The sequence below is a fragment of the Ascaphus truei genome, chromosome 5 (genome assembly GCF_040206685.1).
Source record: "Ascaphus truei isolate aAscTru1 chromosome 5, aAscTru1.hap1, whole genome shotgun sequence".
Taxonomy (NCBI): domain Eukaryota; kingdom Metazoa; phylum Chordata; class Amphibia; order Anura; family Ascaphidae; genus Ascaphus; species Ascaphus truei.
Window position 1 is genome coordinate 122,092,204 of NC_134487.1, and position 20,862 is coordinate 122,113,065.

Genomic DNA, 20,862 nt, shown 5'->3' on the forward strand with positions numbered 1-20,862 from the left:
CTCTGTGGCTCCCCGCCCCTGCAGCCGTCATGGGATCACTCCCCTCGGCGATTCCTCTGCTCAGTGCCGGGCACGCACACGACCTCCCGCGCGCACACCTGCACCATCCACTGGCTCGGTCCACGTGCGTACACGCGTTACGGAGCGCGCTCATTCTGCACACTCTTCTTCCCGTCCCCCGGACCTCACGCCCCGCCCCCGCACACCACACGAGCATACTCAGGTTACCAACAAGACTCACCCGGCCTGTTATGCCTGTACCAATCTGCAGTGTCTCCTTGTAGCTCTTCCTGTCCCGCCTCCGTTCCTAATTGGACCTTCCTGCTTTATCTAGCTCCTCTCTGCTCTCAGTCTTTGCTCGACATAGTCTCTGTATGGAAGTACTTCTGGATTCTCTCAGTGTTTTCACAGGTTCTGATGCGGCTTGTACGACTACCCCCTCTGGCTCTCGATCTCGGCACTCCTTGGACAACGCTCACTCTGGTAACGCCTTGAACACGGCTTGGACTACGACCTATTTCCGCTCTCCACTCCCTGACCTCGGCAAGGCATTCTTCACTCTATCTCTACAACCGGTACCGGCAAGTATTGTCTACCTTACTACACCTGGCCTGGCAACACTTTATACCACACTCCGGACACGGTCCCTTTGCTGCGGGTGCGTGTATTACCACTTCCCCCTTCAGCCCAGGGGACGGGTCTGGCCTGCGGGCAGCACCGGCATAACAGTTAGACCGCATGCTGAATGGGTTAAGTGTCGATATCCCCGGGAACTCTACTATGCTGGTAAAGATAAATCTTCTTTTTGAGACCATGCTAAATATGGATCAACGGATGGAGAAGATGGATCAACGGATGGAGAAGATGGATCAACGGATGGAGAAGATAGAGACTGACATAGCGGGGATACATAATTTGCTCGGTGTTCATGCCCCTGTATCCCCGATGCCGGAGCAGGAGGGTGGCATGGATGTGATGAATGGGACCTTCGACCACCTTCCAACACCAAGCGCACCCCCTCTACCAGAAGAATTTGTGTACATGTATGCCGTTGACGAGGAGTATAACATGACAACCCCGTCAAGACCACGCCAGGAGACAACACGGCGACCAAGACAAGAGGAAAGCTTCCTCCCAGACAACCTACCCTCGCCCGCCGCCACAAGCACACCCGCTCACAGAAGAACACCCGCTCACAGAACCTAACCTACATTCCCTTGCATCGATACGGTGCCCGACATCATCCTGCGCGAACTGCCGCCGGCACTCAGGGAGAAGTATAGGGTGATGAGTGCTGGTTTACCCCAGAAGTATTACATGTTAATTTTTAAGCACCACGTGTCCTACTTGGTGTACTGCGGGTGGGCCAAAAATGTAAACTACAAAGGAAATCGCGAAAAAAGGGCGCTTCCTGAAAATTTAAGAAGGACTATTGTGGAGGAATTGCGGCGCTATTTTTCAATTTCAGATCCTTTAATGAAAATCGTTCGAGACTCCTGTGATACCAGCACTGGCATCTAGGTGCTGAAAAGAGTTAATCCTCCCTGGAGTTGTCAAGAACACCTGAAATCTAATTAATCAGCCTGGGCTGATCTCCTGAAAAACAAGGAAGTGTTTGGTCATAGGCTGAGTCTGACCCAGAAAGCCAGAGAGGCAGTGAGAGAGACTGACCGGTTTTCCCTCAGAGAAGTAAGGAGGCAGAAGGGGCTCCCCAGCTACCAGAGGCTGGTTAAAGAAGTTGGCAGATTGTGAGAGAAGCTGCTGAGAGAGCCATGCTGAAGCAGTGTAAAGAAGCTGAGAGAGAGCGAGAGACACTGCTGAAAAGGCTGTGCTGAAGCAGGGACATCGCCAGATGGACTGTTACACAAAACCCTTTCTATTGCTACAATATGACAAAAGACTATGCTGTTTCTTTATTGACTATGCCAGGGCATGTTTTGGGGTGGCAACTGGCTTAGCTGGCTGCCCGGTAGACAGGGCTGAAGAAGTAAGTTAGATCCCTGACCAGGATAGGTTTTTATTTATGCTTTTTATTTTAGTTTGGTTTTCTTAAAGGGACGGTGAACCTGCGAATATGTTACTTAAACCCCAATAAATAAAACCCACGTAAATAGAAGTACTGTGTTTCCGGCCTTATTTGGGATCAAAGGGACCTCAAAGTGATGTGGTTGTCACAACTCCATTAATGGCATTTTGCGTCATACAAGGCATCGGTCCTGGAAGGACAATCTGGTGGGGATCGAATTTGCGTGACTGTTCAACTGTTGTTTATTTTTTGACTTGTTGCTTGTTTTAACTTGTATTAATAAAGAAATGTTTTTACTTACACAAGACCTGCACAACTCCAGTCCTCGAGGGCCGCAAACAGGCCCGGTTTTCAGGATAAAACCTGGCCTGTTTGCGGCCCTCGAGGACTGGAGTTGTGCAGGCCTGACTTACTGTACTGTACACCCTCCTACTGTAAATATTTTGACTTTCTGTACTTTAATAAAGGAGATGTTGCGTGTTTTAAATTTTATTAATAAAGATTTTTTTTTACTAACACCATACTGTAGTGCTGTAAATGTTTTGACTTTCTGTACTTTAATAATAAAGGAGATGTTGCGTGTTTTAACTTGAATTAATAAAGAAATGTTTTTACTTACACAAGACCTGCACAATTCCAGTCCTCGTGGGCCGCAAACAGGATAAAACCTGGCCTGTTTGCGGCCCTCGAGGACTGGAGTTGTGCAGGCCTGACTGACTGTTCTGTACACCATCCTACTGTAAATATTTTGACTTTCTGTACATAAATGTGTTCACTAGCAGTAAACCATACACCTGTTAATGTTTTGAATTGCTGTACACTTTAAATGTTTTTAAATTGTATTTGTAAATAAATGTTTTTGTACTTACTCCACCAATAAAAGAAAATGTTTGAAATTGTTCCATTGTCTCCTTTTATACTGTAACGAAATACAGTGTTTGTAGAACATACAGTACTGTCCAGGCATACTGTACGGTACTGTACTGTTGTCACGGATGTGCTCGCCAAAAACCTGGGTCGGACCGCGTGGCTGAGGTGGGGTGGGATTGCGCAGTTCGTAGTCATACGTAGCAGGATCAGGATAGGAGAAGACAGCATCGTCGTTGTCCAAGCCAGGGTCAGGACAGGAGACGTCAGGATAAACATTGTCCAAGCAGGCGTTCGGCAACAGGTATTCAGGAAAGCCCCACTTCAGCTTAGGAGCGCGGGGGTGGCCTCTGCGCGTGCGGCGACCATGGCCCATGGTACTGGTCTCAGGAGGTGGTAGACAGACCAGATTAGCACACCGCCTAGCTGCACGGGTAAACCAGTGCTACAGCGCAAGAGTCCTGAGCGGGCTAGGGAATCCTCCGTTTCAGCGCAGGAACCAGGACACGGCCTCTCTATATTAGGGAAAGAGTAGGCCCCACGAACCAGGAAGCTGAAGATACACAGGGAAACCTCCGCTTCAGTGCAGGAAACCAGGAAGCTGAAGGACGCAGGGGAAACCTCCGCTTCAGCACAGGAGAACAGGAAGCTGAAGGATGCAAGGGAAACCTCCACTTCAGCACAGGAGAAAGGAAGCTGAAGGACGCAGGGGAAACCTCCGCTTCAGCACAGGAGAAAGGAAGCTGAAGGACGCAGGGGAAACCTCCGCCTCAGCACAGGAGAACAAGCGGGAGCTTGTGGCTGAACAGAAGTGACATCCGGTAAGGACTATGCTCGGCAGGGAGCATTGTGGGAAAGCAGTACTTAAAGGCCAGCGGGCCAATCCCCGGAGCGGGGTGTGAAGGTACTGCTCCAATGAGTGAATGCAAGTCTAGGTTACAGTGATAGGCTGCACAGCCGCAGTAGATACCAGAGGGAGTGTGTGGCAGTATTGCTTTGGTGAGTGAATCCAGGCTGCAGTAAATAACAGGAGAAGTGTTCCAGGACTGCACAGGTCTGCAAGGTGAGGCAAACCGTAAACCGCGGAGCGGATTCCTTACAACTGTATACTGTGGCATGCTCAGTACTGTACATCACAAGAGTATTAAAACAATACATGGTGTACGGGTATAGAATACACATATGTACTGGAATACATGTAGAATAAATGCATACTTTTTATTTTTCGGGTTTATTATACTGTATATATAAAAAAAAGTATTGTATACGGTCTGAAAACAACAGCATACTGTTTTAGGTTTTCTATGAAGCTCTCAGTTACAGTATTCTATCCTAATCAATAACAGCGGTCACTAAACCGGTATGTGGTTTTTTAAATCCGATTTAGCAATGTGCAGGCATTGTTACACAAAGCGATTATTATCCATCAAAATCCCTCCATTTGCCGTTTTCCGCATGAGATGACAAAGTTTTCTTTTCTGAGGAAAAACAAAAGTCCAAGTTTTACTGTAATGGTCAGTCAGTCCCCTAAAGAAGTTCCCACAGTCAGTCCCACCAATAATTTTCTCGGGGGGCGTCTCCTGTTCACATGCGCATGCGCCTACTGCAGATGTGATGACACGCATATGCGTTTCAAGAAGGTTCCAATGCGCATGCGCCTAGCTTTCCACCAATTGTGCAGTATCTACTGTAGAAGCTGCTCAGCCAATGATATTGCTTACAGGAGAATCGCTCGACTGTGCATTGATACTGTATTGATATTTCAAAAACAGAATAAAATACGGCAACATTACTCACCATAGACTTTGCCAATCAGCTGGCGCCGAGCCACTGCCAGTCTCGTATTCTTGATTATACATGTAGTTGACAGGTGCCAGCGGATGAGGCTGGAAATCGCTTTGGTACATGCAAGCTTGCTGGAATCTGTACGCGAAATCCAGATCAGGCTGCAGGTATCCGGGCAGGGACAGACAGCAAGGGTTGCCGGTCACCAGGTTTTCACTGACGGTCGGACCGTTATTGGATGCTGGCGCTGTCGCTGGCGCATTGCTTGCCAGCGACTGACGTTTCTTAGTTGGTTTTAACATGACCTTTCGCCTTTTGAAGTCTCCATGATCAAAGATCCGGGAAAAATCTGGTGATACACACCAATACCCTCCAATAACACCGGGATCAATACGAAAAAAACACGGATCGATATATAACTTTTTCCTTATTGCACGCTTCCACACATGAGCATCTGGTGAAAATTTGTAAAAGTCATAGTTTTCGATAAAATACTGATAAATTTGACCAACTGTTGCCATCTTATCATCTGTTGCATTAATCGCGGTCCATATTAAATAAGCGTACGTTCTGTCGGGTTTTTGGAACACGGACTGCGGTGGTGCACTCATGTCGGGACTCTCAGGACAATAAAACACCAGACACTGTGTATGTATTTTTTAATATGAAAAGCCTAAATTGATACATTATTGTAACTTCTTCAGTTCCAAGGTCAATTTACAATAGACCACTGTGGTATTTTTTTAAACACCTGCAAGTCGACACATTACTGAAGCGCATGCGAATTACAATTCATGAATATCTGCCACCTGGCGGATACGCGAAGAATTGCAACCAATTAAATCCGAACCATTATCAATAAACACATCAATAAACACATCAACCGCGGGTGACGCCGGCATGAATGCAACATGAATGCGGTATGAATGCGGCATGAACGTGGTGAAGTGCGGTGAAGTGCGTGGCATTCGGAACCCCCCCCCCGAAACGGAGATGTTGGAGAATAAAAGGGGCCGCGGCTGTACGTGGTGAAGCACAGAGATGTGTGGTTTATCCAACGGAGGCGATAAGCGAATACATTATTCAAACAATATTAGTTACGTCATCATTGTTTTCTGATTATTTTTGTTGAACTTGCTGAAGGCGTATACATTTCTTTAATCTTCTATTGCAGTGATTACCAATGTTCTGTATGATTAGTATAAACTATAAGAACATCCCAGAACACCAAATATTTACAAGGAGTCTGCGTTTATATCATGTGCATTTATATCATGTGCCTACCTACATTTGTTGATTGTTTTCTCTTTCCCTCTGTCTTTTCTAATTCACAGCAACCTGAAGCTTAGGAAGAACCATGAAATGTGTCAGCTATCTAAGAATTCTGTGTAAAGGCATACTTATAAAAACAGCAAATGCAATGGAAATTATCACATACATGTAATTAGGTAAGGCATAATGTAATGGTTATATTAGAACTGCAAACAGCATATTTTCACTTTCCTTTCTTTCCCAATCTGACTATGTCCTGCTAAGCAGAATTGTCAATGTGCCCAAAAACACCTATAGTACAGCCAACTCCAGATTGAAAGGCTTGTTATATTAAATGTAAAGCCGATTTTACAACTGGGAACGCTTAATGTACACTCCAGCCAGCGTGTGGTGCACAGAAGCACAATTATTTCCCAAAGAAGAGTTATGGAACAGAAGCTATTTTACAACAGCCAAAAAGTATTTATTATGTTATGTTTAAGAAAAAAGAAGAATACAAGAGCAAATATGAAAAAAAATATTTGTACAAAAAAAGAAACACATGTTTTTGTAGTGATAACATTCACAGTGTTTTAAACTGCTGCGGATCTCTCATTGAACAACATTTTCAGGTCATTATGTAGGCACAGAGTGGGCAACCCTTTCGCCATTCGCCACTTGTGGCAAATTGGGAGTCAAAGTGTGGCGAATTGAGTAACCACAACATAAGGGCCGCCGGGACTCCCTGTGCTGCCCGTGAAAGACCCCTCAAGCCCCCCTTCCCTTACTTGGTAGGGAAGGAGCGCGCTGCGGCTGTGTGGCGCGCTCCCCTTCCTCCCAGCCCGCTTTAGTGGTGTGACGCGCTTCCTCCCCTCCAGCACCAGAAGTTGATGCGCTGATATGCTCCCCCCCATCCCCTCCCTCCCCTGGCCAGGCCCGCCACCACCGCTTCCTTCCCTTTCTTTCTCAGCCGCCGCGATCTGGTTAGGAGATGGGGGCTTATGTGGGGGACGGGGGCTGATGCCTGATACGGGGGCGACGGGGGCTGATGCCTGATACGGGGGCGATGGGGACTGATGCCTGGGATGGGAGGGGAGGGGGGCTGATGCCTGGGACGGGGGGGGGGAGGAGGGCTGATGTCTGGGACAGAGGTGGAGGGGGGCAGATGCCTGGGATGGGGGGAAGGGGAGCTGATGCCTGGGACAGGGGTGAGGGGGGCTGATGCCTGGGACGGGGGGAGGGGGGCTGATGCCTGGAATGGGGGGGAGGGGGGCTGATGCCTGATACAGAGGAGGGGAGCTGATGCCTGATGAGGGGGACGGGGGGGACGGGGCTGATACCTGATACAGGGGGGGCTGATGCCTGGGACGGGGGGTAGGGGAGCTGCTGCCGCCTGATGATGAGGGGTCTGCTGCCTGATGATGAAGGGTGCTGGGGCAGATGATGAAGGGTGCTGGGGCAGATGATGAAGGGTGCTGGGGGAGATGAGGGGGTTTACATGAGATGATGATGGGGGGAAATGAGACGAGGAGGAGGATAGTGGTGGTGGCATGAGGGGGTGAGAGGAGGAGGGGGATGAGGGAGCTTGAGGGGGGTTATGGTCTGAGAATTTATAAACTTTTTCAAACCGTGTGTTTAAAATTTTCGCATGCGCAACATAATACCTACATTTTTACATGGTGTGGCTATTTTCACTTCTAATTCGCCACACCTGTGGATACATTGAAAAATAGGTTGCCCACCCCTGATGTAGGCATTCTGTTTTTTAGGGGAAGGTGAGACAAGGGCAGAGTTAAAGTGTAGCTATTTCTATAATAGGGAAGCAAAATCTCTTTTTTCACAACAACCTACATTACCGAGTGGGACAGAAAAAAATGCAGGAAAGCTTTGTGCTGACAAACATCTCTATGCATAGGCAACCTCATCAGTAAATGACATTTAGATCTAATGAAAAGCAAAGCAGGTTTCACGTTACAATGTTTTGCTATCTTCAAAGGATATTATGCCAATCCATAAAAATCTAGTGTGATCATAATGATTATAAGAGACCCTCTACTGAAAACATGCGGCGGATACTGGTTAAAGATTAATACCTGAAAGCCTCTCCCATTTCACTAAAAAAAAAAGCAGCAAACAATTATTCAGATCTGTGAATCACTGTAGGCTTGCACTTAAAATACCTTTCTAGGCAAAAAAAATTAAAAAAAATATTTATAAGCTATAGCAGATCACAGTTAATTTCTGAAGTTTTAACGTAGTATACAAATACTAATCTGCCCCCACTAACAACTGAGCAGATGATTTCACAGCACACTGGCCAGTCAATCTTTCTAGTTCCCTCCCACAGCAGCCTTTAAACTTCTCTAAAGCAATGTTTGACAATCTGTGTTTCTTCGCCTCAATTTTGATCAAGTTATTCCCATGCTGAAATCCCAGCAAAAATACAAACTCCAACATCTAACTTAGATAACATTGATAATATAATGGGGTATGCTTCTCTGAATTTAATGAAAAAACCTGTTTGTTGGCAGAAAACAAAGAAATTGTTTGGTAGTTGTACTAACTCATCAACAATCACAGCTTTCATTCAACCATCTACTGTATACACATTATATTACTTTCTCTGCTTATGTAAGCCTGAAAAACCAACAACATATTAAGCTCAGTACAGCTGAACCCCATTATAACGTGGTCCTTGGGGTCCACAGAATGAGACGCGTTATAACTGGGATCGCGTTAAAATTTCGCCGCGCAAGGACTTACCGGCATCTAGATCTCTCTCCTATCTGCAGCTGTCGGCTCTCTCTTCCCCCTGCCAGCGAGAGCATCGAGCCTCTGAAAAGGCCTAAACCGGCGATTCATTTCTGCTGCTTAGAGAGTGGCTATGAGAGAGCCGCCTATCACAGCTGAAATGTCGCCCGAAAATTATTTATTTAAATATACATTTATTTCATAGTGTATATGTGCAGGGGGTCTCCGGAGCTGAACCGCGATGGTTTCAGGTCCAGGGACCCCCTGCTTCCCGATATACAGGCACCTTTATGGGGTGCCGGTATCTCCTATGCAAGGAAATGTCCCGGTCACGTGACGCGGGACATTTCAATGCAGAGGGATACCGGCACTCCATAAAGGTGCCTGTATCTCGGGAAGCAGGGGGTCCCCGGACATAAAACCAACGCGGTTCAGCTCCGGAGACCCCCTGCACATCTACAATATGAAAGAAATGTATATTAATAAATATTTTAATAAACATCAATACACGCCCCCCTCCGCCCAAACCCATACAGTACAGAAATGGGCAAAATAACTATTATCCAGATATGGATAATAGCTTATTTGCCCATTATTAAAAACTGCTTTAGCATTCAAAAATAATGTAAATAAATACAGTTATACTTACCACAACAGCAGGTCCCTCTGTCCTCCGTAGCAAGAAAGCATATACAGTATACAGTACATAATAAAGACATTCTAATGGCCCCTAACCCCTTAATCACCTTAGCGGTTACTAACCGCTACAGTCATTAAGGGGTTAACCCACCCTGACCCGATACAAACCCGGGAGGCCTAAGCACCCACCCCTGACTGACTATACCCACATTGCACCCATTGAGTAGTATAGTGGTACATCATACCCATATAATAATAATATGGGCATGATAAGCCTCTATAGCACTCAATGGGCACCCTAATTACAATACATTAATACACAAGACACACAATAATAATAATAGAACATAACTAAACTCCAAAAAAACACACTTCACTAAATAAAAACAGTAGCCAGCTAATCCAATCAATCCAAGCAATAACAACATCAACAATGAATTAATTAAACCATTAACCAATCAAACCAATTAATTCCTAAACCAACTCAAAATGAATAGTAACACTAACCAATCAAAACAATTAATTACTACAACATTAATGAATTTAAACTGTAAAATAGAAAGAAAGAAATTCTAACAATATCTGAAATAACCATAAAACACAGTAGCTAACATAATACAACATTAACTACAAACGAACACCAATCGCAAACATTTTATTACCATTAAGCATGAAAAAACAAACAATCACATCCAAATAATAAACTGAAATAAAAAAAAGCAACAGCAATACCAAGCGAGAAATGCCCCCCAAATATTGTCATAATAATGTATTAATCTGTACCCTAAAGTGGTACAGATTAATATATTATCAGTCAATGTGCCTCCCCCAAAAAATCAAAAAACACATCCAATGAATAAACCTGTAAAAAGAGACATTTACAAACATTCAATATATTACTTACCATTAGAAGCGGTGGCCCTCCAACTCCCGGGGTAACAGGAAGCTCACGTGCCTTGAAGGCCTCCAACAGCATCCGATGCCATCCGCCATGAAGATCCGGATCAGGTACCCCAATCTTCTTTTTTCATTCTTTAATCACCTTCTTCTATCTTCATCTGTCACCATTTCTTGTTCTTCTTTATCTTCTATCTTCATCTGTCAATCAAAAAAAGCCCCATGGTAAATCCAACCGATGTTGTCTCGTCGTCTTCTTGGGCTCAAATGAGGCGTCACGGCCTTAAATAGGGCTAGTGACGTCACATTTAGCCTCAAAATGGTTAACAACCACCTGATTGGCTGTTAAAACCATGTTCCGACTTTAATTTTTTTTTTTGACATGACGTCACTTAAAGGGAATGATGCCAGCCAATCAGAATGGCTGTGCTTGATTTGCCTTTAAGATGACGCCACGAAGCCGGCATCCCATGGTATTTCAGCCAATCAGATCGTGGGAACCAATTCCACACTCTGATTGGCTGAAATACCTTGTGACACCGGTCATCTTGGATTTAGTGACGTCATCTTAAAGGGAATGATGCCAGCCAATCCGAATGGCTGTGCTTAATTTGCTGGCATCATTCCCTTTAAGTGACGTCATGTAAAAAAAAAAATTAAAGTCGGAACATGGTTTTAACAGCCAATCAGGTGGCTGTTAACCATTTTGAGGCTAAATGTGACGTCACAAGCCCTACTTAAGGCCGTGACGCCTCATTTGAGCCCAAGAAGACGACGAGACAACATCGGTTGGGATTTACCATGGGGCTTTTTTAATTGACAGATGAAGATTGAAGATAAAGAAGAACAAGAAATGGTTACAGATGAAGATAGAAGACGGTGAGTAAAGAAAGAAAAAAGAAGATTTGGGTACCTTTGCTGGATCTTCCTGGCGGATGGCATCGGATGCTGTTGGAGGCCTTCAAGGTACGTCAGCTTCCTGTTACCCCGGGAGTTGGAGGGCCACCGCTTCTAATGGTAAGTAATATATTGAATGTTTGTAAATGTCTCTTTTTACAGGTTTATTCATTGGATGTGTTTTTTGATTTTTTGGGGGAGGCACATAACTGATAATATATTAATTTGTACCACATTATTATGACAATATTTGGGGGGCATTTCTCGCTTGGTATTGCTGTTGCTTTCTTTCATTTCAGTTTATTATGTGGATGTGATTGTTTGTTTTTTCATGCTTAATGGTAATAAAATGTTTGCGATTGGTGTTCGTTTGTAGTTAATGTTGTATTATGTTAGCTACTGCGTTTTATGGTTATTTCAGATATTGTTAGAATTTCTTTCTTTCTATTTTACTGTTTAAATTAATTAATGTGGTAGTAATTAATTGTTTTGATTGGTTAGTGTTACTATTCATTTTGAGTTGGTTTAAGAATTAATTGGTTTGATTGGTTAATGGTTTAATTAATTAATTGTTGATGTTGTTATTGCTTGTATTGATTGGATTAGCTGGCTACTGTTTTTATTTAGTGAAGTGTGTTTTTTTGGAGTTTAGTTATGTTTTATTATTGTGTGTCTTGTGTATTAATGTATTGTAATTAGGGTGCCCATTGAGTGCTATAGTGGCTTATCATGCCCATATTATTATTATATGGGTATGATGTACCACTATACTACTCAATGGGTACAGAGTGGGTATAGTCAGTCCGGGGTGGGTGCTTAGGCTTCACGGATGGGTGAAGGGGATATTAGCCCTAAGGATGGGTGTCTAGACCTTGCGGGTTTGTAGCGGTTGGGTTAACCCCTTTATTACCTTACCGGTATTAACCGCTAAGGTAATGAAGGGGTTAAGTCCCCCGCAACCCCCCCGCAAGGCCTAAAAAGCCACCAAGGGCCAAATTCCACCTTCATCCATCCTCGCTAGCCACAGTAAGCCTGGCATGAGTGTTTAACCCCTTCATTGCCTTAGCGGTTTGCCGCTAAGGTAATGAAGTTGCTGTAAATGCATTTTTCCATCATCGGATGCATTCCGGGGGGGCTCCGGAGCTGCTATTAATGGCTATCAGCTCCGGAGACCCCCGGCATCAATCCGAGGCAGGAAAAGGGCCTGATTTTTTCTAAGTCCCGACACATCGCAGCTCATCGAGGCATCTCCCCACCAATCTACCCAAATTTTGTGGTGTATTGGATTTGGGGAGAAGAACGCCTTTTAGGACTGCGATAGGCCGTGACAGCCGATTCGCGGGTATCTGAATCGCGTGAGTTTATGATCCTTCCGAAAATGGTCGATAAGTAGTTGATCGCCGCTCAATTGGCGATTTTCTTTGGATCATAAAATTTTGCATCGATACAGGCCGTTATCGAGCACTTATCGAGGATTTCAGAATACGAGTAGCCATTTTTGTCGATAAGTGCTCAATAAGGGCCTTAGCGAGGCTTTCTGAATGAGGCCCATAGAGTCTGTTTTGTCACACCAAGCCTGTGGTGTAGAGGTAAAGAATTGGTACCAGTATATGGAAGGTCCTGAGTTCGATTCCTGTGTGTGTATTATCTAAAATGTATTAATTAATGTTCAATTCCCACATGGTGTAGGTGTGTGTAGGTGTGTATGTGTCCGTTAGCAATAAAGCATTGAATTGAATGTTTTAAAAAAAAAAAATCCAACATGGTGTAGGGGGATATGTGTTGTATAATGTGACCCTCCTCTGCGACCCCAAGTCTACCTAAATGCCGTGCACGTGGACACAGCTCTATGAAGCGAGGTGAGAGCTGACAGCTGCATCTAGAGATGCCTGGAGACACAAGCAGTAGCAGTCGCAGAGAGAGAGCTGAGACGGTCTGTTGAAGGTCAACCAATCGGGTTACCGGTATCGTGAGTAAACAATAAGGGGATCCTCAGTTACAGTATGAACAAATAAAGTGGAAAGTGTAATAAAAACCTGTGTGGCAGCTCTTATTGCAATCCATGCCAGCAATCTGTAGAGTTCTGGTGGGCTCCATGTTTTCTCCATACCATCCTTTTCTTTTACTTTATCTACCTAAAAATACAAATATCACATTTTGACAAGAACCATTAAAATCTATGGTTTACCGTTTTCCTTCCTCAAAGCAATACTTATGAATTCAACTGAACAATGTGTACTGTTCTGTGATACAGATTGTAGAGGTAATGAGCTGTATGCTGCCGTAACAACTAGAGATTTTAGTTGCAAAAAAAAGGTGTTCTGCCACTTCTTTAAGCTACAATATATCACCTAAACATAATTAGATAACTATAATTTCAACACAAAGGACTAAATCTATGGATATTTAGCATATAGACCAATATTTACTTAACAGTGTAATTCCATAAGAAACCTTATGGCCCATTTAAGTGAATCGTGGAAGGTGTCTTATATAATAGCCCTGTTTAGTAAAATTTGTCCGTAATCTCTCATTTTCTTTGCAGTAGGACTGTTAAGAACTAACAATTTCCCCTTAGATCTTCATAGTACTATGGCAACAAAGACCTTAAACCATTTTGAAAAGAATGTCTTATTAAAGTATCTTGAAATTAAAACGTATTTATTTCCACTCCTATTGTATATGTAACCCATGGACCCCCACCCGGTCGCAGATCGGGCCCCCTAAGGTGTTCTGTGGTCTGGCTACATGTCTCGGTGTGGTGCATACCTGCTGGCAACAGGAGGGCCTGAGTCTCCCGCAGTGTCATGGGGGAACAACAGGACATGTTACTGGGGTGGATAGGTGAAAAAAAGTGTACAAAGTGTGCAACTAAAATTTATCTCAATAAACCCTTGAAAATAAACCAAGTTAAATAATGTGATTTCCAAGGATAAAAAATATTACGTGATCCTTCAAAAATTGGAAGAGAGCGTCTGCAGCTGTGGAAATGGGGGTGGCTCAAACACCCCCTGGAACTAATACAGAAAAAAACACCAAACACAGCGCCCAACGCTCATAGTGCATTAAAAATTATATTAATCAAATAGGTATAACAGGTAAGTATTGTGCATACATCAAATATGAGTTAAAGCAGCAAGTCAAAGGATGTTACCCAAGCGCCAACCAGGTATCACCAGCAAGATGTCATCTGGAATCGTCACAGGTAAGTGCCTCCTGGTCTTAGGGGATATCTTTGGTGCCTTTGAGCAGGATCTCCTGCTCACACGAGTTCCGATTGTGGGAGTATTGACAGGCAGTGGTATACTGTGTGTCTGCAGCCACCCGTCTCTCCGTCTCACAGCTCGTGACGTCACACCCCCGCGACGGTGTATATCATGCACCGCAATCTCCTTACAGCTGGATGATGAACTTCAGGATGTACTAGTCCACTCAGACTAAAATCGTAGTTATTCCAACGCGTTTCGAAACAGAGGTTTCTTCATCATTCTGACTTGCTGTTTTAATTCATATTTGATGTACACACAATACTTACCTGTTATACCTATTTGATTAATATAATTTTTAATGCACTATGAGCGTTGTGCACTGTGTTTTTTTTTTACTGTGGTGGATACCTTCGTTCTTCTTCAATGGTGCAGCGCCTCCATCTGTAGTAAGCCCCAGGAATATGGGGTGGAATCCCTACCACAGAAATCCCCCTCCCAGGGATGAGAGATTCCAGTTTCACACAATGATTCTTTTAACAGCAGACTCCTTTATTCAGTCTACAGCAGCAGCAGACAGGTACAGTTGATGTACAATGTCCACTAGCTGTTCTCCTTTGTGATGGTCCCTGCCTCCACTCTGGACCCAAGGGCCATCCAGAGTGGGACTACCTCTTCCCTCATCTCCTAAGCAGGGTGAGAGGTATTTGGTCCACCTCACTATCTTCTATCAGCTCTACTCATACGCTGCTCACTCCTCCCCTCCCTCTAACACTAACTCAGACTGAACTCTGACACAACTGTCTGACACTAAATAGGAAGTGCACTGCTCTTTATGATATCAGCAGGCACCGCCCCTGTGCCTCTTGATTGGACACAGGATCAGGTGACCTACCTCCACCATTCAGGGCAAGTGCTTGAAGTGGGGAAAACCCATGATAACTCCTGGCAACCTGCCCTTAGCAGGGATTATACCAGGAGGAGGATAGAACTGTAGCCCCATTTCTTACCAGGGCTACATATACATTCATTTGCTTGTTTATAAAGGTGCATGGGAAGTTAGGTAGTGGATTCAATCATTTTGTGCAATCCACTACCATGAACAGTAATAACATACTAAAACAGCAGCAACGTGTTTCTGACCTTAGATAAACTAAAAAGCAGTAGATATATTTCACTAAACTGAGCATTACCTTTTCTTTTTGTCTTGTAGCTTCCAGTGTTGGTGAAACCATGCCAGTTGTCTGGTTTGTATCCAAACTTTCCATGTGCAAATACAACAATGCTATCTCCAGATAGGACTTCTTTATTAAGCTGCCAGTAAAAAAACACACCAAACAATAACTTACATACATGTCACAAGCTGTAAAAAAAAAAAGCTTGCTTAACCCCCAATGCATTAAGGGCCTCTTTGGCACTAGTGTTTATTTATGTCAAAATTGACATGTTTGAAAATAGATGTGCTCTTTTTTTTGTTTGCTTGCTTATAGTGAACATATTTTCATATGATAATATCTAATACATGTACAGTAATGTTAATAGCAAAGGGATCAGTCTGTCATTTTTTACTGGACCAAAAGGCTTTTTTCAACAACTAATTTGTCAGTGCAAAATATTAATTAGTCATTCTTGCCATCATTAAACTGAAATGCATAATTTAAAATTGATGGTACAGTATATGCCAAAGTGATGTAATAATGCACTTTGCAAAACAACATTCTGGTACAAAAATGTAACTGCTATATTTTATAGAAAACAATCATAGATCAGCTAGATCTCTTTAAATATAAAACATGTTGTCATACAAGGGAAGTGTATTTATGAAATTGCTCAATACTTTGGGCCTGTAAGACATGTGCAGAGGTACGCAATGGAGACCGTTTAAAGTGAAACTAAAATTAGGCTTTATTGCGCCTGTCCCTTTAACACAGCAAAACATTCAAAATAAGCCCAAGAAAAACCTACTCCGCTTTGGAGGATATCTACACATGTAGTCCAGCCCTCTCTAACTGGGTGGTTAGCTAAGCTAATTACCAGCCCAAATATATATATATATCAAAACAAACAAAAAATGAAGTAGCGCCTCTAGATATAACCAATTAATGTAGTGAACCGGTCAAGCTAATCATGAAAAGGTGCTTGATGGGGTGGCTAATTGGAGACTAATACACAATGATATAGACTAAATAAATATAGCAATAAGGACTAAATCACAGCAAATATTAGATATAAAAATCCTATATATGGATTAAAAAAATATATTAAAAAACTTTAATGCCACAAAATATAAAAAGTGAAAAATAAAAAATGAAAAAATAGGTAAGGAAAAAACCTTTAAAGATAAAAAAAAGTCCTGTTCCAATGATAACTGCACCAGGTTCTTGCAGACCGTTTCGAAGGGAACACCAGTCCCTAACCTTATCTGAAAAAAAGAAAAGAAAACACAAGCGCAAACCTAGTGCATTAACATAATAAAATTTGTATTTCAAGGAACATAAAATCTTTCAAATGCCCACTCACAAAGTTTAAAACGATAAATAGCAGGTATGAGATAGGCTCTCATGTGCCGTCAGCTCAATCCTCTCAATGTAGCTCCAGGTACTGGCGTCGTCACGTGACTCCCCTCGTGTAGCCGATGAACCGGTGAACCGGAAGCGGAAACTCACATTCAATGTTCTCCTGGGAAGAGACCCTCTGGACAGCAAAAGTCCTCCAGGTCCTCTATGGTTGAGTTGTATTGGAGCCATGTGAAACAAACAAAGGATTGAGAGACTCAATCAGTTGTCACTAGAGACTCAATCCTTTGTTTGTTTCACACGGCTCCAATAAAACTCAACCATAGAGGACCTGGAGAACTTTTGCTGTCCAGAGGGTCTCTTCCCAGCAGAACATTGAATGCAAGTTTCCGCTTCCGGTTCACCGGTTCATCGGCTACACGAGGGGAGTCACGTGACGACGCCAGTACCTGGAGCTACATTAAGAGGTTTGAGCTGACGGCACATGAGAGCCTATCTCATACCTGCTATTTATCGTTTTAAACTTTGTGAGTGGGCATTTGAAAGATTTTATGTTCCTTGAAATACAAATTTTATTATGTTAATGCACTAGGTTTGCGCCTGTTTTTTCTTTTCTTTTTTTCATATATATATATATATATATATATATATATATATATATATATATATATATATATATATATATATATATATATATATATACATATATATATACAGTGTTCGACAAACCTATACATTTGCTCGCCCCGGGCGAGTGGATTTAACCCCCGGGCGAGTAAATATTGGCCCAAGCAGCACACGTTTGGTACTAGGTGGCGAGTAGATTTTTTTGTGTGGCGAGTAGATTTTTTGGTGATTTGTCAACCACTGTATATATATATATATATATATATATATATATATATAGATAGATAGATAGATAGATAGATAGATAGATAGATAGATAGATAGATAGATAGATAGATACAGATATACAACAGTCCCATAAGAAAGTCTTATCTGCATTATGTAGCTGTAGGGGAAGGCTTCTCTGCTCTCCTGGGTCCACACCCTTGTGTGCTATAGAAATATCAGGATCCAGGTTAAGAAATCTTGTCCTCTTTGTCTTGCTGTCAGCCTGCAGTTTCTTTGCAGCTCAAGACATCTGTTTGTTCCCCAGGTTAGCCCAGTTGTGGACTAGGAAACTCTCTGGTCTGTCCTTCCTGGGTCAGCTCCAATTGTGAGCTCAGGAATCCTCTTCCTGTATCTCTCATGACACTATTTCACAGAGCTCTGGTTAGGCAGGTGGAGTTGGTTAATTGCTTTTGTGCAATTAACCAGAACACTGCTGGATTAGAGGCAAGTTTCTTAACAGGGATAAGTCCCTGTTACAGGGCCCATATGTAATATGTTAATATAGCTACCTAAAATATCTGAACTCTGTATGCCTTAAGAACCATGGCTACACTTTGCGAGCTTGGAGACTATTATCTCTATGAGGGTTACACCATTCCTGGCAGTGCTGCTGGTCTGCACGTAGCCCATATTTCAGAAGACATGTAAACTCGCACAGATTTGTAGTCAGTCCCATATCTTAACTTTTGGTTGCCTATTCATTCTTACCCAAAGTTTTGATCATATTTCCGGCTCACATTGATAGCTTCTGAGAAGGACTTGATGGCCAATGATTTTTCACGGTCACCTGATACAAACATCTGGTGCTCTATCTTACCTAAAAACATAAAAATAGCTGTGCTTCTACTTTGTTTCTCTTTGCAGTAATGTTTAAAAGAATGTAGAAATACATGTTGGAAATATATTTTTCAAACTCAAATATGAGACACTATCACAAACTAAAGTCACATACTAATACAAGACATTATACAAATTCTTAACACTAGAAAATGTGAAATCATGTCACCAATTATACAGTATTTGTACTGTTCTGCATGAAAAAATCTCATGCACAGAGCAATCCTGATAGTTTAGCCATTACTAAACTAGCATCCAACAAAAATATGCATCTTTTTTAGGAGGTAAATAATTGTACGGGAAACTTGAATACTCACATATTACCAATAATAATATAAATATTAGCATTTAAAGATTTTCACATAGCTGCTTTAACTAATCACACTGCTGTTTAGGGAAGAATCTAAAGTGGTTCTGTTATTTTTCAGTTATCTATTTGTATACAACTAAAGTTAACTACAATATTACTTTTATTAATTTACTTGTCTTCATCACTTGTATATATTCCATTGTAAGCTTTTTATAATAAGAGTCTAGACAGAATGAGATTTTTTTTTATATTACATTACAGATGAATCTACAGTATTACAGGTGAGTTTTACGGTAAGATATGTCAGCATCTAGTAATGATTGGGAAATTAAACAAAATGTCGCTGAATCTAAAAACACATGTTGATAAGAAATGAGCATTCAAAAGTATTGTAAACTCAGAAAAGGCTTTCAGAACATTTGCTATCTAAAAACGAAACTATCTTAAAAAGCTACAGTGATAAGAATGATTCTTATCCAATGAGACACATACACTATTTGACTCAATAAATATCTAGCACCATGAAACATTTATGATGATCTGCTTAAATTCTTCACATAACATAACGATGCCTCTAAATTTCTACCGCACAGTAGAAAGCAAAATAAACCTTTTTATGCATCCACAATCTATAAACAAAACCAATGGATCCCATCTGTAAATCATATATGTCACATACAGATATGTATTATCTTGCTTCCTTTTTATTTACACAGATACTCTTTTTATAACTAAATGGATCTTAGACATAAACACATAAAATCTGTTTATTGTTTAAGGATATCCTGAGCTCTTTAATTATTCAACAGGACATACTGTGCCCTTAAGATCTGTGGGTTGATGTCTATTATATGAAATTATAGAGATGTGCACTGTGGATTGGTCTATTAATGACCATAGAATGGCGAAAATCATAAAAAATAGAAAACTTGTATTCTTTATTTTAAAAACATACCTGACCGGTTTCAGCGTGTCTACACCTCATTACACCATACACGGATGATAGCTGTCACACAAACTAGTCGGTTATGTAATAAAAGTTTTCTATTTTTATACTTTTTGCTATTCTATGGTCATTAATAGACCAATCCACAGTGCACATCTCTATAATTTCATTTGATTGACATCAACCCACAGATTTTGAGGAGGCACGATGAATAATTGGAGAACGAAGAATACCCTTCAATACTTCATCAATAAAGAGAACGTATGTGTTTATATCTATGAATATATCCTACATTTATCTTGAGAGGTACTGCAGTAAGAAGCAATAAATAGAAGCACATCTGTCTCTGCATATATATTTAACTAAATGGATTAACAGACATCAAAACATTAAGATGTTCAAACCTCTCTGAAAAAGCAGGTCAGCTTCCACATCATACTCTCGAAAAGAAGATATTCTACAAAGTTCTAAAGCTGTGGCATGTAGGTTAAGACTCGGCAACAAATGAGATGGATCCATGGATGAATCAGTTGTAAAACAAGCTTTTAGAGCCAATACATGTCCTACATCAAGAAATAAAAAATAAAAAAGAAAGAGAATTATTACTTTGGTATCCATTGGTAATCTACACGCAGACATATTGGCCCATATTTATTAAGTAGTGCTATGTCATAAGACATTTTAAAGGTCCATAAGACCTTTTATAGCCATAAGGTGTCTTCCTGCATCAGAAGGTGTTTTATGGCATAGCACCAGGAGAAAACAAAGGAAAGTTTTCCCGTATTGACACACTTACACTGTTTAGTTGTTCTGAATACCCAACAACTATTATTAATATTGTTTATGTGTAAAGTGAAATATATTTATTTATTTATAAAATGTTTTACCAGGAAGTAATACATATATTCCGAAGCGTGGTACAATAGGGGAACAGAGATTTGATAATTATATAAACAGTTACACACAAATAAAGACAAACATGCACACACTGATACATAGAGGTAATGAGGGCCCTGCTTGTGAGCACTTACAATCTAGAG

General features: G+C 41.8%; 1 protein-coding gene across 2 annotated transcripts in view; it reads right to left on the reverse strand.

The window, feature by feature from the left end:
• Positions 1 to 20,862, reverse strand: part of CFAP54 (cilia and flagella associated protein 54) — a 331,179-nt gene that overhangs the window by 44,176 nt on the left and 266,141 nt on the right. For both annotated transcript variants that reach the window (XM_075600548.1, XM_075600549.1), the window contains exons 58-61: positions 20,227 to 20,385; positions 18,438 to 18,546; positions 15,513 to 15,633; positions 13,150 to 13,248 (exon numbers count right to left, since the gene is read on the reverse strand). In XM_075600548.1, coding sequence (XP_075456663.1) covers positions 13,150 to 13,248; positions 15,513 to 15,633; positions 18,438 to 18,546; positions 20,227 to 20,385 — 488 coding nt within the window. The remainder of the gene's footprint in view (positions 1 to 13,149; positions 13,249 to 15,512; positions 15,634 to 18,437; positions 18,547 to 20,226; positions 20,386 to 20,862) is intronic.